General features: G+C 40.2%; 2 protein-coding genes across 2 annotated transcripts; one reads left to right on the forward strand and one right to left on the reverse strand.

The window, feature by feature from the left end:
- Window positions 1–90: 90 nt before the first annotated feature.
- On the reverse strand, window positions 91–5178 carry traip (TRAF-interacting protein). The gene is made up of 16 exons (XM_050037905.1): window positions 4991–5178; window positions 4641–4759; window positions 4493–4550; window positions 4313–4396; window positions 4169–4208; window positions 3951–4078; window positions 3752–3846; window positions 3216–3329; window positions 3001–3088; window positions 2822–2911; window positions 2648–2736; window positions 2391–2546; window positions 1637–1682; window positions 1454–1558; window positions 1302–1352; window positions 91–713 (listed from the first exon to the last, which is right to left on the reverse strand). The coding sequence occupies exons 2-16, from the start codon at window positions 4736–4738 to the stop codon at window positions 606–608; spliced, it is 1350 nt and encodes a 449-aa protein (XP_049893862.1). The 5' UTR covers window positions 4739–4759; window positions 4991–5178; the 3' UTR covers window positions 91–605.
- A 994-nt stretch (window positions 5179–6172) lies between these two features.
- Window positions 6173–14344, forward strand: mon1a (MON1 secretory trafficking family member A). Its single transcript, XM_050037904.1, has 6 exons — window positions 6173–6327; window positions 6818–6969; window positions 10189–10572; window positions 10689–11454; window positions 11571–11718; window positions 12855–14344. The coding sequence occupies exons 2-6, from the start codon at window positions 6846–6848 to the stop codon at window positions 12993–12995; spliced, it is 1563 nt and encodes a 520-aa protein (XP_049893861.1). The 5' UTR covers window positions 6173–6327; window positions 6818–6845; the 3' UTR covers window positions 12996–14344.
- The last annotated feature ends 966 nt before the right edge of the window (window positions 14345–15310 follow it).

Here is a 15310-nt window from a genome sequence, read left to right on the forward strand (position 1 = left end):
TCAGTGAAATGTTTGTGAATAAAAAAAAAAAACAGCCAAGAGAGAATTGTTTGTAGACCCCACACAAACCTTAATAAAAAAAATATTGTTTATTATTTGAGTTGATTTACATCTGGCAGGACCAGTGAAACTAAAAATACCTAAAGTATATCGACATGTTGGTGTTTCAGGTTTTAAATAAGTGTGAAAAATAACTGATTATTTTTCGGAGTAGAGAAAAGATGCATCAGTGATAACCAATGACATTATATAGAGCACTGACATTTGGTTGGTCCGCAAATAAGTCAGTTAGTCTCACACACATACACACACCCACATATCAACAACAAGAAAAGGCTCTAATGCAGAGGTTGGTCCGGACACAATCTCCACATACAAGTTCAAGTCATCACACAAAAATGTACAGCAGCTTTGCTGATGTCACCAAAAGCTCAGTATCCGTCGTCAGGTGCAGGATCCGTTACTGCTTTTAAATAAGTTCAATCAGAGAGTCCTGTTTGGTGCTGAGTGACAGACTGGTTCTGTGTGCCAGAGCAGCACAAACACGCTACATCACACAGAATCCTGACCTTAGACTCCACATCCAGGGATGGAGAGGTTAACATTTACTCGAGGAAGCCGTCGAGAGTCAGGCAAGTTGTAATCTTGGGTTGAGGCCTGGTTACCTTTTTCCTTTTAGCTTTCATCAGCGGGCGAATCTCTGATAAAGGAGACTGCAGTGGAGCACTTGGTTAAGGAAAGTAGTTCACACACTGATTTGTTATCTGTTCTAATCATTTCCTGGTATGTACAGTATATTTGCCAATGAGTTTTCAATTCTTCCATGGATATTCATCTAAAAATGTCCCCAAAACACAACACTGACATAATATCACTTTATAAAGTTGTTATGGGAAACATGTTAGCAACGTAAGCCAGGTTTATGGCCATGTGATGAATGCACTTAAAGTCCAATATGTAAACTCTAGTTTGATCCCCACCAACCCATGAGAAATATATCTGGCTCTTAAGCTGCTAAATGCTCCACTATAGAATGTTCACATCTGTGTCTGTCTGCTGTTAAAAGCAGGGCAGGTTACATTAAAAAAATCTTAGTGCAGCTTTAATTTATTTGAATATTGCAATACACCTTAAACAAGCTGCTTTGATTTGTTTGGGATAACATTCTACCAAAAGTAAGCATCGACATGGCCAAGATAAATAGTTTGAACACCAAACTACTAAACACCTCGCCATCAACAATCAGACGAACTCATTCAAATCAAGTAACACTCGTACATTCCACATGACAAAAAGGATACAGGTTGGATGAATTTAGTACGTCCTCCTAAACCATCATAACCAGATCTCACCTGAAACAAGAAATGTTTTTTTAAATAAAAAACTTAAAATGACTAAACAACACACTGAAACTTTCCACCTGAAATGCAGGAAATGGTTGTGTTGTACGTACAGCGCCAATCTTCCTCTGAGGGTCCAACATGCTACCGAGAGTCTTCTTTCTGAAGAGAAGGGAGTTCCTCAAAAAAGGATCCATAGATACGTCCTCATCTCGAGCCTGAGGTAAGAAAAATATAGTGAGATATGTGCAACTGATTTTAAAACAGACCTTGCTGAGAGACATTTACAAACCTACCTTGCTTAGAGATGATTTTTTCTCAGTGTGTTTGGGCACAGATGATCTGAAAAATAAAGCGTTAACATAACATTAAAGCATTTCTATTTTATATTTAGTACACAAAAACTCAGATTGCAAAACACTATATTTTGAACACATGCAGGACTCATAAAAGGGGCTGGCAGACTGGCAACCGAGCATCGTCTGGTTGCTGAAATTGAACATATGGTTGCCATTTTTAGTCACCTTATATTTTGAGTAATAGAAACTATGCAGTTGTACATCCGCTTAATAATAAAAATTGGACATAAATAATTATTAAAAAACTATTGAAGAAACTGAACAAAATTCTGTGTAGTGTCTGTTTCATCGATACTAAACAGAATTTGAATCCTAATTGTTATCAGTGAACATGTCCACCCTCAATCCCTGGTATATAAAATCACAGTAGATGCACATGTGAGTAAATTAACATGTAGCGTTGTCTGATTGAGGTTCCAGCTGTTACAGCAATATTTAAATATCAGTTATGTAACTAATATTGAAAATTTATTTATTTTTTACATGCATGTTTTGTTGTTTACTGTCTATATCTTTTATGTGTTAAAAAGTGGTTGCCAGAGGCCAAGAACTGGTTGCCAATTTCTCAAATTGGTAGCCAATGGCAACCGTCACTGTCGAGCCCTGACATGGCTCACACAGCAGCAGATTATACATCTGCCTCAGAACAGATCAACGCACACATTTCCACAATGAGCTATATCAAACGTACGCTGGTGGATCGAGCCGCATCTTCTTTGACTTAAAGTGTGTTGGTTTCTTGGCCACATCATCTGGCGTAGTGACGTCGTAAGTCAGGTTGAGGTCAATGTCCTCGCTGTCTGCAGGCTGGTGGAAGTGAGGCTGCTTCAGCTCCATTGGGGCCGGGCTGAAAGATAAGCGCAGAAACCTCATTGGTAAATCACACATGGTTTAAGATTAGACAGGGGAAAGCTGTAGAGATTTCAGTCCAGCGGTGTGGTGACACACCTTTCAAAGACAAGTCGACTGAGAGCTTCATTTGTCCGCGTTGGGGTGCTCAGAGTCCTCTGAAGAAACTCCACTTTCTTCTTCAGACTCTGTGGATAGACACACATGCAGGAATCAAGACCATGACTTACTCTGATAATGGAAGTAAAAGTAGATTTGGTGGATTTGTCTTACAGAGATCTCTTTGTCAGCATTGGCCAGATCGTTCTGCAGAGACTTCATGTCCTCTTTGGTTTGATTCACCTCCATTGTGGCTTTGTGTAACTAAAATGACACATAAAACCTTTAATACAGAGATTCCACGATCAAGAATGGATTCATCTGGTTGTGGTGACCTGCTAGGATAAAGTTACCTTGTTGTTTGAGGAGAGCACTTCTCTCTTCAGCTTCTCACACATGTCATTTGAAGACTTCAGGCTTCCTTTCAGATTATCATACTCTCTAAAACAGGAAAGGGAGGAATAAAGGTGAGTGTGTGGTCAGTGACGACTGGGAAGCTGCATTCATTAGGACCGAAGCTCTAAAACAATGTAGTTTGAAAATGATCCCTCATTGTGATCCTTCTTACTTTTTGAGCGAGATACAATAGATGGAGAGCTGCTCCACCGCCGCCTGGCTGACACCCATATCTGTGATCATGGACTCCACCTCTGCTCTCTGGCCCTGCAACAACACATCCAGGCTGGGGCCAAACCAGTAGTATTAGTGCACAGCATGACTATTTCATCAACAATGATAAAAGACTATGCAAAGCTTTTAGATATTTTAAAATACCATCATACAAAACTCAATCTTAAGAATTCTGATTGTCCTGTTATCATTATTGTGATATATAAACTTAAATACCTTGTATATGTATATGTGTAAAACTTAGTATCTTCAAATTACTCATAATGACTTTTTCAGTGATCCAATCACCCCTAATTTAATTTATATAAGTTTAAGTTCATAGACATACCCAAAACAGCATCATACTATAAATATTGAGATATTCACGACCATCAAAAAATGTTTACACACTTGCAGAACAGTCAATATTGTGATTAATAAAGTGGGACCCTAATCAGAAGCCTAATGTGACAGTACTTATCTGAATGCAGATACCTTTCAAATGTTTTCATCTTGGTCCTGAGTCTCCGGGCTTCCTCCTTGGCAGCCTGAGTTTCATTCTGTTGTGTCTCCAGGTATGTCATCTGTTTCTGTCACAAACAATTACACAAATAAACAAAAAGGTATTGCAGGGACAATTTGGGGTATGAGTCAGTACAGAATATGGGTTTAAACAACAGAGCAGACGGCTTACTCTGAGGGCAGAACACAGCATCTCCTTTTCCATGATCTCTTTCCGGACACAGTCCAGATCTCTCCTCTGCTTGTCCACAGTGTCCTTCAAACCGTCCACCATCTTCTGTCTGTCCCGCCAGTCTTGCTCTACAAATTAATCAGACAGATGATGAGCTTGTGCTGTCTACTTTCAACACTCAAAGCATCACTGAATCATAACATAGCTAGGGGTCTTACCTTTAGAGCTTAAAAGTGCCCTCATTCGATCAAGCTCATTCTGAGAAACAGAAACATACACAAAAAATATGACTCTGTAATTCAAATGTAGATGATGTAATGACAAGGACTATCAAGCAAAAGATTCCCTTATATGCTTGGTACCTGCAGGCTTTCAGGGTCCGCTGTGCACTCATCCTCTCCACCAATGTCAAAGAACAGCTTGCTGATGATGTGTCTGGTGCTGACCTACACACAAAGCACAACAGAAGTTTTTCCTCTGTTTGGCAGGTTAGTTTGGCAGTTTGGTAGTTTGGTGGCATCTGGAGGTGTGAAGTACTGTACCTGTTTTCTGCACTGTGGACAGGTTTTTGTGGGTGCTGTCTGAAACCACTGGAGAAGACTGAGAAGAGACGCGAACGGTAACAATTAGCCACTTAAAACGTATCATTAAACGTGGAGGTTTAAGATTTAACTTGCGATATCAGGTTACCATTCATAGTGGAAAGTGTGTCCGCAGTGGATAGCAGCAACATCTCTAGAGTGATCGAAGAAGTCGGAGCAAATGGTGCAGTATGCTCGGATAGGCATCTTGCTGTCACAAGGATTACCCTGTTATGAAGAGTGTAGAAAACCATATTACTTCACTTACAAACAGTGTCCTGCTTTCCTTCAGCATAACCGTGATCGTGTGTAAAAAAAACTGCTTGTCTGAAGCTGTAATGCTAGCTGTTATCAGCTAACATTGACACGTTACTGGCCCTGCACTCGTAACATGTCGCTAGGCTAACACCAGTTAGCTCTGTTGACGTTAGCTGCCTTATTAACAGTTACCATACTTACAAAATGAAGACGTTAAGTTACTGCGACGTCCTTCGTAACGAAACCAAGCATCCTAAACTTATGGGGAATGTGACATTTTAGTCAAGTTATAACTTAGTGACTATCAGACCCCTTTTATTGACGTTAGCTGCTGGTGCAGTTATCATTAGCTAACACACACGCACACACACACGCACACACACAATGGTTCTTCCGTTTCCCCGCTGAACGTTCAAACACAAGCCCCGCCCCCTATGCTGCATTCAAGTGCTGCTCGTATACTTGCCATATTTTTAGAAGGGTAAATGTAGTAGTTGTACACCATTTTTCTACCTTGCGAGGTATTTTACTACAATTAACTTTGCACAAAGTGAAAACAGAGCCTTCAGTTTAAAACCATGTATATATATTTCCCAGAAAAGCTAAAATTCAACAGGGCCAAACAGATAAACTCCCTCCCCACTTATTTTCATTACATATTTTTCTTTTTCTATCCATATCTCTCACGCTCACTGTGAAATGCATATCAGTATATAGATACATGCTTTTTACGTCAATGAAAATTTGTGTAATTGATACACAGAATATTTTCAGACCAAAGAAAACTGATGTTCCAGGTGTAAACCATACCAATCTCTCTGAGATAAATGGTTTAAGAGGATATTCTGTACTCTCACTGGCTGAAGCAGCTTTGCATCGGAGGAAATGACTTTGTGACAACAAAAGAGTTCTTAGAAACTTTTTATTAAAGGCATGTTTTTCTACCTCAGTAAGAAAAAATATATAATATCAATAGATATGATGTAGAAGATATTAAGAACATAAGGGAAATATATATTTTATTTCCACTTCTTTCCAAGGCAAAAGAGTTTCTAGGTTTTCCGTCATTCCACAGAGACGAATTCACCATTTTGGGTAATTCCTGACTGACATCCATTATCTTATATGAAATAACAGAGCGTCTTTTTAACTATCTTAATAATTAGTAAGGGCAGTTTCTTGATGTCCGAAGTACAGTGAATTCACCATCAAGATAAAATAAGGACCTCACGTGAACTACGTAACAGCACAAACTACATAGTGCAATAATTCATCAAGAAGTTAACACACTGATTCACAAACATTTCAAAAAATTAATTTAGTTTTGTTCAAAACAAATCGGCCTGTTCACTGCTCCATAGCGATTCGCCGGAGGAGAACTTCATATCCCACAATTCCTACTTCCGTAGCTAGCAGGGCATGTTGACTAGCAAGAAAAAGTACTTCAGTCTTGTCTCTGCTTGTTCGCTGGTTGCAGTAAATGTGACAAGCGAGTTGTGGAGCACAACATCAAATGCAGACAGCTCCGGAAATGAAAGGTAATAATCTGAGAATAACTGAACGGGTCACGAGAGCTCTTTGTCAGGATGAAGGCGGTAAACCAGACCCAGCTAGCTTTAGATACTGTTGGTTATCTGCTAAAGTTAGCCATCAAAGCGACAGTTAGCCTCTGAAGTTCCTCATCAGCATATCAGGCGTTTCTCTCACACTGAGGGGTGTGAAGCAAGGACAGACCTATGACTCATATTAAAGGAGGGTGTAAACACGAAGGAGAAATGTTAGTCTGTTATTTTGTCTTCCAGTCAAGCACGGCACGAGCCATTGCTTGTAGTAACATGATTGATACTCAGCTCTGACGTCAGAAACTATGAAGGTTAAAGTCAGACCATAAAGTTTTAATGACTCGCGCATTGGTGGTCATGTCATAATAATAACACATTATAACCAGCTTGATCTTAAACCATAAGTTCAGTCACGAAGCTGTTGACCTTTGATCCTATATCTCTGTCTCTCTGTCTGTCCTGCCAGGTGTGTGTCCCTGCCATAAGTAGCAGTGATGGATGGAGAAGTCCAAAGGCCGACTGTGTCATGGGAGAATGGTACCCTGGCTCCTGGGGACCGCCTTCGAACAGACAGGGCGGAAAGCCCCACACCAGGTCTGGTGGAGGGAACTGAACCAGGTGAGGCTGGTCCACATTCAGTCAGACACACCTACAGTGAAGTTTCATATAAATGTTGATCATCTGAACTATGTCAGAGGGGTCAACTGTGTGGTGTGTGAACTGTTTACAACCTGATGTAATGGTTTTACTTGAAGCAACATATCTCAGCAATTAGCCACTATCAGTGAGACTGTTGTCTGCCGTTTGCTTTCTCATAAAACTGTAGGCCTGCCCGGAAATCTTTAGGCTTGGATAAGAGGATGAATGAATTTAATGAAAAATCTTGCAAGTCTCATTTATCAAGCCACATGCTCAGTGCTTCCAAACACATGTATTTTCACTAAAATCATACTATTTAACCGATAGGGAAACATTTCCATGTCTTATTTAAAGCCAGACTCTAATACTAAGGTTTTTAAGTGAAATACATGTGTTTGGAAGTTCTGAGCAAAGGACCAGATAAATGAGACTTGGATTATACTGCATAAGGTACGTGAGAGTTTGTAAATGAATGTTAAGATATAGTTTCATCGCTGTTGAACATGGTCACCAATCTATCAATAAATAAATATGTTCGCCATTTTTCGTGAAGGCATGTGAGAAGGTTTTCTTTGTGAATTCAAGGTAACATGTCGTGTATAATGGATATCCAAAGGTCATTTAGTCGGTGAATTTTTCCTCTAAAGAAGCTCTATGTGACATTCACTAATATAGCAGCAAACAACTGCCTGCATTTGCTATGTAAAGATTTAGTGGAGTAATGGTGGCCTGAGCAGAAAATTATGTCATGCTCCCTCTGCGTGTGTTGTAGTCTGAGCTTCTCTGATCGCACGTGCATTTGTAGTGCATGTGAGAACAAATGTGTGTATCTCACTGACTAGCTAATCAGTACCACTCTGCACTGCTCTCATACAGTGGTTACCGCTGATATCGGGGTGGCGTTGTTGCTACGGCTGGGTATCGCCATGGATTTCCTGAATCGATTCGATTTTGATTCACAAGGTTCTGATTCTATTTGATTCTATATCGATTAAATTAGGGATGTTTCAGTCACAATACCAATTTTTGCTAGAATGTAAAAGAGATTCTTAGAGAGCTTAAACTGTAAATTTTCCAAGGAATTATTAAAAAAAAAAAAAAAGAATAAATACACAACAGGATTAAAACTTGGTATTTTTTAACTGTTGTATTTGTGTTGTTTCTAGAGCAGCAACAGTAATATTAAAACAGCAAAGTCACAATATAAGCTTAATATCTTACTCGCTGTAGAAGTGTAGTGTCCACCTTCTGGTTTCCCCCTTGTTAACACCTTAAGCTCTGTCAGCACTGTTGCCATTGTTGGCCGTGTTTGCGCTGTTAGCACCATTAGCTGCTAACGGCCCCACAGCCACCTCTATGTTGAGAGCTGTGTGCAGACCAACTGAATCGCAAACATGCTCCGAATTTCATGTAGAGTTCCTTTATGTGTCATCCAATCCCCCATGGGATTATATTACAAAACATCAAAAATGTTTACAGTACACGAGTGTAATGTTTAAAGTACACCAGTGCTCCTTATACAAAGAGACAACTTCCATTTGAGCTGGTCATTCATCAGTCTATGGATAAGCAGTCGTTTGTCGTTTGGCATTTGGATATTCTGATCATGATTGCTGCTTAGTTCGGCCATGTTTTTGAAAAATAAAAACAGAAAGAGTTTGCAGCACACTGTGCCTGCAATAATACTGATTTTTAATGGATATATAATTGCATGACAAAAACACATGCAAAGCATGACAGTAATACTTTGGCAACACTTGGGTGCAGGCAAAGTTCTCCATTTGACATTGTTATTATCATGCAATCTTATGGGAAGGACTGTGTGTGTGTGTGTGTGTGTGCGAGAGAGCATGAGTGTGCACATCCTGTTGTGCAAAGAAATGTTGAACTTATTATCACAATTATGTGTCTTTTGTAATCTTCACGCCACGTTGCTGGCGGTTTGAGGGGAATGCTTTCGTAATAAAATATGACAACGACTGCATTGACAGAATCTCCTGAACACCATTAGTTTTGGGCTCTCTTAGAGTACACTGTAATATGAATCATACTCTGTCTATTTTTTTTTTTTTTTTGCAATAACTTAAACACATTATGAATACCATGTCATACCAACAGCATAAGACATTTACTGTGACAGGTGTCTCCTGACTGACTTAAAAAAAAGTGTCATGGTGAAAGCATGTCGGCAGCAGGTCACATCCAGCTTGAACAAATCCAACTCTGACAGGAGAAATTATGTAACTTTTCCTGGATTTTCTCTACTGACTCTTGAGATAAACATGACATTTTTGCAGTTTATCTCACTGACTCATTATCAGTCTTTTCCTATTTTTCTCCGACTTTCTCATTCTCTAAATCCAATGAGCTGTGAGCAGGGTTTATTCATTCCTCTTATTGTGGTTGCTCTGAAAAGAGGGTCTAAAGTAGCACAATACTTCTTTTGTTGTTAAGAAATATTTCTTAATAAACCAAATAATACATCTTTTGAGGCTTTTACAGGACTGGGGTAATATTAGTCAGTGTTCAAAAATATTTTTTCCTTGTGGGAAGTTTTTCTTTTTCTTTTTTTCTTCTTCAGTAAAATGATATCTTACAAACTGACATGGCATAAGATAAACATTCGATCTCTGTATCATGTGCCAGCTTTTTCTGCCAACTTTTTGGTCAACATTAGCCCCTTTTTGGACCGTCTCACCGACTGTGGGAAACAGTCCTGAATGGTTCCCATCGAAAATCTCAGGAAAGCAGTTGTGCCCTTCGGTGGGGTGGGGGGTTAATTAGATGTAAATCTGGCCGATCATACATTTAGTCTTCATCCTTGAAGTCTTTTCCTTCTCCTATAAACTAGAAAAGTATTGTTTAAAAACACTTAAGATAGAGGAGAAATCTCACCTTTGTGTCAAAATTTGTTCTCAAATAATATAGGAAATATACTTTAGTATTTTTTACTTTTACAAGAGAAAAGTCTTAAAGGATGAGGACTGAGTGGTTAGTACGACAGGTGTGTGTCTGGTTAACCACCTCACCTCTGTTGAATGGCAGCACACAGCCACTTCCCAGAGCATGTCAGTGGGAACCATTGGGGACTGTCACCCACGCTGTTAATTATCTTAAAGGCTTACGTATTTATTCCTCAACCTTCCATACGTTGTACCAACAAACACTTGACAACCATTTATCATTACATTAACGCAGGTGCCGGTCAGAAGAGTGCTATGTTCGTCCATGCACAGTCTTTCGAGGATCTGACCGCTGAGGCTGAAGAAGAGGTTCACAGAGAGGCTGAACTAGACAAATCGGAAGACTGTGCAGAGGAACTCAAAGCGCTGGTGGGAGAGAAAACCATAGAGGAGCAGCACAACAATGACATAACATCAGAGAGTAGGGCTAAGGAGGAGGACGTGTGCAGTGAGGCATGGAGGAGCCACAAAAAACACGTGTTTGTGCTGAGCGAGGCTGGAAAGCCAATCTACACCCGCTACGGCACGGAGGAGGCTCTGTCCAGCACCATGGGGGTGATGATGGCCCTTGTATCCGTCCTTGAGGCCGACAAGAACATCATTCGTTCCATCCATGCAGGTAAGATTATATTTTGGTTCAAGGATATGGTTCATAGTTTCAAATAAATGGGTTAAAAGTGCATTTCATGAACTTTGTTGAGTCTGTATTAACTGTGTGAACATTTTGTGTGTCAGATGGCTGTAAAGTGGTTTTCCTCACCAAGAGCCCTCTGGTCCTGGTGGGTGTGTCTCGAACCTGTCAGACAGACAAGGAGCTGCTGCGGGAGCTGCAGTACATCTACTACCAGATCGTCAGCCTGCTTACCCTCACCCAGCTCAACCACATCTTCCAGCACAAGCAGAACTACGACCTGCGCCGCCTGTTGGCTGGCTCTGAGTACCTTACTGACAACCTGCTGCATCGGCTGGACCGAGACCCCGGCCTGCTGCTGAGCGCTGTCACCTGCCTGCCTCTGGCCAGCTCTGCCAGGGACGTGGTCTCATCAAGCCTGCAGGCCGCCAAATCCAAAAGCCTGGTGTTCTCCATCCTGGTGGCGGGTGACCGCCTGGTTACTCTGGTGAGGAAAAAGGACCAGTTCCTGCACCACATAGACTTGCACCTGGTCTTCAACCTCGTCGGCTCCTCCTCGTCCTTTCGAGAAGGTGAAGGCTGGACGCCTATCTGTCTGCCAAAGTTCAACACTGCAGGATTTTTCCATGCTCACATTTCTTACCTGGAGCATGCTTCTGATGTCTGCCTCATCCTGGTCTCAACTGACCGAGAGGACTTTTTTAACATGTCTGACTGCAAGCAACGCTTCATGGAGAGGTTGAGCAAGCGCAGTGCCTACCAGGCTCTGAAAGAGGCACTTAAAAGTCCCAGCTATTCTGTGGACCAGGTCGGCATACCGGAGCTCAGGCACTTCCTCTACAAATCAAAGAGCTCAGGGCTGTACACCAGGTGGGCAGGACGTCTGCAGGAGTTATACTTTCGTCAATTTTATGTCTCAAACACGCCAAATTCTTGGCAGATTTACATCTTGGAGTGTAAAAATACTCTTATTTCCTTTCCTCCAGTCCAGAGTTTCCTGAGGTGTACAAGTCTGATGAAGAGCAGGAAAGGGTGATGGGATTGTACCAGGACCTCCACAGCTGCTTGCATCATCCAACCAGACCTCTCCGCACCTTCTACCGCTGCAGCGAAACTGAAAACCTGCTGGCATGGGTAAGCCTTGCACTGTGAGATGAGATGCTTGTAGTCTTCCACTGTATTTTTTTTTTTCACAATTGCTCTGGCTCAGTTTTCACAACAGAGTTTGTTTCACACAGCGTGAAACAAGGAAATACATTAACTACTAAGTTCACCAGAACATCACAACATTGCATTCATTGTTATAAAATAATGTTGTCAAAGAGTAGCTACTTGTCATCCAAAATGTCTGCAGTGGTCATTTCCTTGAGATTCTATCAGTAGCAAGTTTCATGTAGGAGCTAATTTCTCTCTACTAAACTACAACTGCTGCCCTTACAAAGGAGGTACCGTTCCATGCAGTATGCACACAATTGGGACATGCCACTTCTTCATAACATTATGCCCTGAACTTTGACCCCCTTGCTCATCTATCAGTTTCCTTCTAGATAAAACAAAACAGCATTTGCTGACCTTGCTTGAGATGGAGCTCTACCCAAGAGCTCTGGTATTGTTACTTAGCTGTGTGCAGTTTTTCCTTATCAGCTGCAAGGGTCCTAAGGACAGAGGGATGTCGTATGCTGTAAAGCCCTCTGAGGCAAATTGTGATTTGTGATATTGGGCTTTATAAATAAAATTGATTGATTGATTGATTGATTGATTTTTTGTTGCACAGAGGATTGTGGGTCAGAATAGCCAGAAAAGCATGCTGGCTTGTGTATTGCAAAACACGACTAGGTGCAGTAGAACATCCTGGTATATTTGGCATACTGTATCTGACATTATATGTATTGGGACATACTATCTTATACTACTATCATACAATCTTTTTCTAGCATACTAAGTAGTACGGTAGTATGGGTTAGGGAATGCACAGCTTATCACTGAGCAGAAGGAAGCATGCATATCCTGCTAGCTCACTGCCTTGTCACAAGCAAGGCAGTGAGCCAGTGAGGCAGTAGATGCACACTTCCCGTCTGCATGGCGATTCATGTAGATTGGTAGAATGGTGATGTAAAAGGACAGCTTTTTTTGTTTAAAGCGAGTCAATTTGGCTCCTCACTTTAAGAGTTGTATATATCAAACTGAGCCAAAGCAAACAGAAAGTACTAAACTACTCATTTAGAAGACCAAGTCACACCCTTCAAACTGCTCTACCTTCTTCCCTGCAGGTGACAAGTGGCTTTGAGCTCTACCTCTGCTTCAGTCCGCTGGGAACCAAGGCTATGGCTGTGTCTGCTGTCAACAAACTGCTGAAGTGGATCAGGAAGGAGGAGGATCGCCTCTTCATCCTGAGTCCTCTCACATACTGAGCCCTCGCTGCTGGCTGACCTCCTGAAACAAAAAGCATCACCCTGAACCTCCACTGGCTAGGTGCTAACAACATCTGCAGATGATGCAGTTCAGCGTTCACGAATGATTGTCCCCCTTTGCTTCCAGGTTGCTCTGATCTAATTGACAGATATGCGATGATGGAGATTGTGCTATAAAGGTATGTTAAAACTATATTTTATCTGGCTAGACTTTTATAAATTTGGATAACAACAACAGATGAAAGCAGCATCAGCACCATCAATGACACAATAACAACATGAGCGGTGGTGTTTGTATGCAGCTGAAGTTGTTTCATAAATGATTATTTTACTGTAACAGACCTATTATGCCTCTGAGAATATGAAAAATACTGTCTTTGTTTTATAGATGCTCAGTTCTTAAGAATCAAGAATAAAATTTGAATTAAAAACTGGAATTTTTGAGGACCTGCAGTAGAATGTATTCTCATTTCAACATATGGGTTAACCACATTCCTGTTGTGTTTTATCTTTACACGATGACCAATAACTGTAAGAACCATCATCATTTTACCTCGATGCATTTTCTTTATGCAAAACGCACTCCAAAAGAAATGTGTTCATGGGTATGTTTACTGCTGTGATTTGTTTGTTTACATGTTTTGTTTATGTCAGTGTAAAGGAATCTTAATTTCAGTCCATTAATCTTCCAGTGTCCGTTAGAATTTTCCTCAATTTGCCTTAACATGCATATTAATCAAGAAAAGTATTGTATGAGATTTTACCTGCTTGTGTCTAATCATGAAGGTTCACTGTATTTCACGGGATCCTGCTTTGCTTCGGGAATCCAAAGTTGCCATTTCTGCCTCCACTAATCATGCCTTAACTAATGGTCTTTGTACAAAGCCAGTGTGGCTGCTGCACAATTCCATAATTATTAGATAGAAATAAAATTATGGCTGATAATAAAACAGACTCCCTATTAGATTCTGTCTTGTTTGCCTGTGACCTTTGTGTTTCTTGCTTTTTTAAGTGAGCTAAGAGTCAGTGGTGGAAGATGTGCTCATACCTCTAACTTAAGTGAGTTACTTAAGTACAAGGTACGATATGGTAAAAGTTACTTAAAGTTAACTTCAAGTAGCAGTTTTGCTCTGTAAAGATACTCAGTTACATATAAAAGTCTCATTCAAAAAGTACAAAAGTATTAATAGTAACAAGTGCTTGTCAGGCAGATTGGTCTCTTAAAGTTACAGTACTTGATCATATGTATTATTGGAATAGTGATACTGATTCTTTTACACATAAGCAGCATTTCAATGTTACAGTTACTGGAGCACAATTTAAAAACTTGGTATACTATTTGGAAAGTTTAATCTGTGGCACAGTATCAGATTTTATAAATCGATCATATGTTTTGTTATTAAACTCTTATTTTGTAAAGTAACTAGTAACTGCAGCTGTCAAATAAACAGTGAGGTAAACAATACAATGGTTCTCTCTGATATGTAGTGAAGTAGAAGTATAAATTTCACAATTAAGCTCTAAATTGTACTTAAGTAAATGTATGTATTTCCACTTATAACCTTTTTTTTTTTTTAAAGAACCCCACTGTTGTCCCAGTATAAATGATGCAATTATTTTTTTACTCTTTACTATTATTATTTATCTATTTTTATTTTTATTTGATAGGGACGGTACAATTCAACATAGTTCCACTACAGACTAGAGTATGGTACTGATGTGTTGCACAGAGGGTTTATAGCTAATTTTCAACTCTTTTCCCTATTGGGCTTTTACATGTAGACCTAAAACACAAACATCATACAAACACAATACACTATAAACACAGAAGGCACAACCACAATCCACATACAGCACATATAACACATGCATCACCAGAGTATAATTGTGCTTCTCAAACTGTACCGTCCCAACAGGCCCCTCAGGTCTGCTAGTCTGGGTCTTCTAACTGCTCCAGAGTCCAGGTTAAAGACAAAGGGTGATCGAGACTTTTCAGTTCTTGCTCTGTAGCTTTGGGATAGCCTCCCACTGAGCATTAGATCAGCTGACTCTGTTCACGTCATCTGAAAACTTACTTTTACAGATTGGTCTTTCCTGACAGTTGATAGACTTATTGTGTCCATGGGAGTGTATGTATGTATTTGCAGCCATGTGTATATGTCTGCATGCTTACAGGTATGTGTTGAAGTGTATATGTTGATGTAGGTGTACGTATATGCTTATGTTTTATTTATTTATGAATATTCTATTTTATGTTTTCAGTTTAGCATAAACATTACAAACTATTCCCTCCAAAAAATCAATGTAAGGACACA

Source organism: Epinephelus moara, chromosome 24 (genome assembly GCF_006386435.1).
Source record: "Epinephelus moara isolate mb chromosome 24, YSFRI_EMoa_1.0, whole genome shotgun sequence".
NCBI classification, from domain to species: domain Eukaryota; kingdom Metazoa; phylum Chordata; class Actinopteri; order Perciformes; family Serranidae; genus Epinephelus; species Epinephelus moara.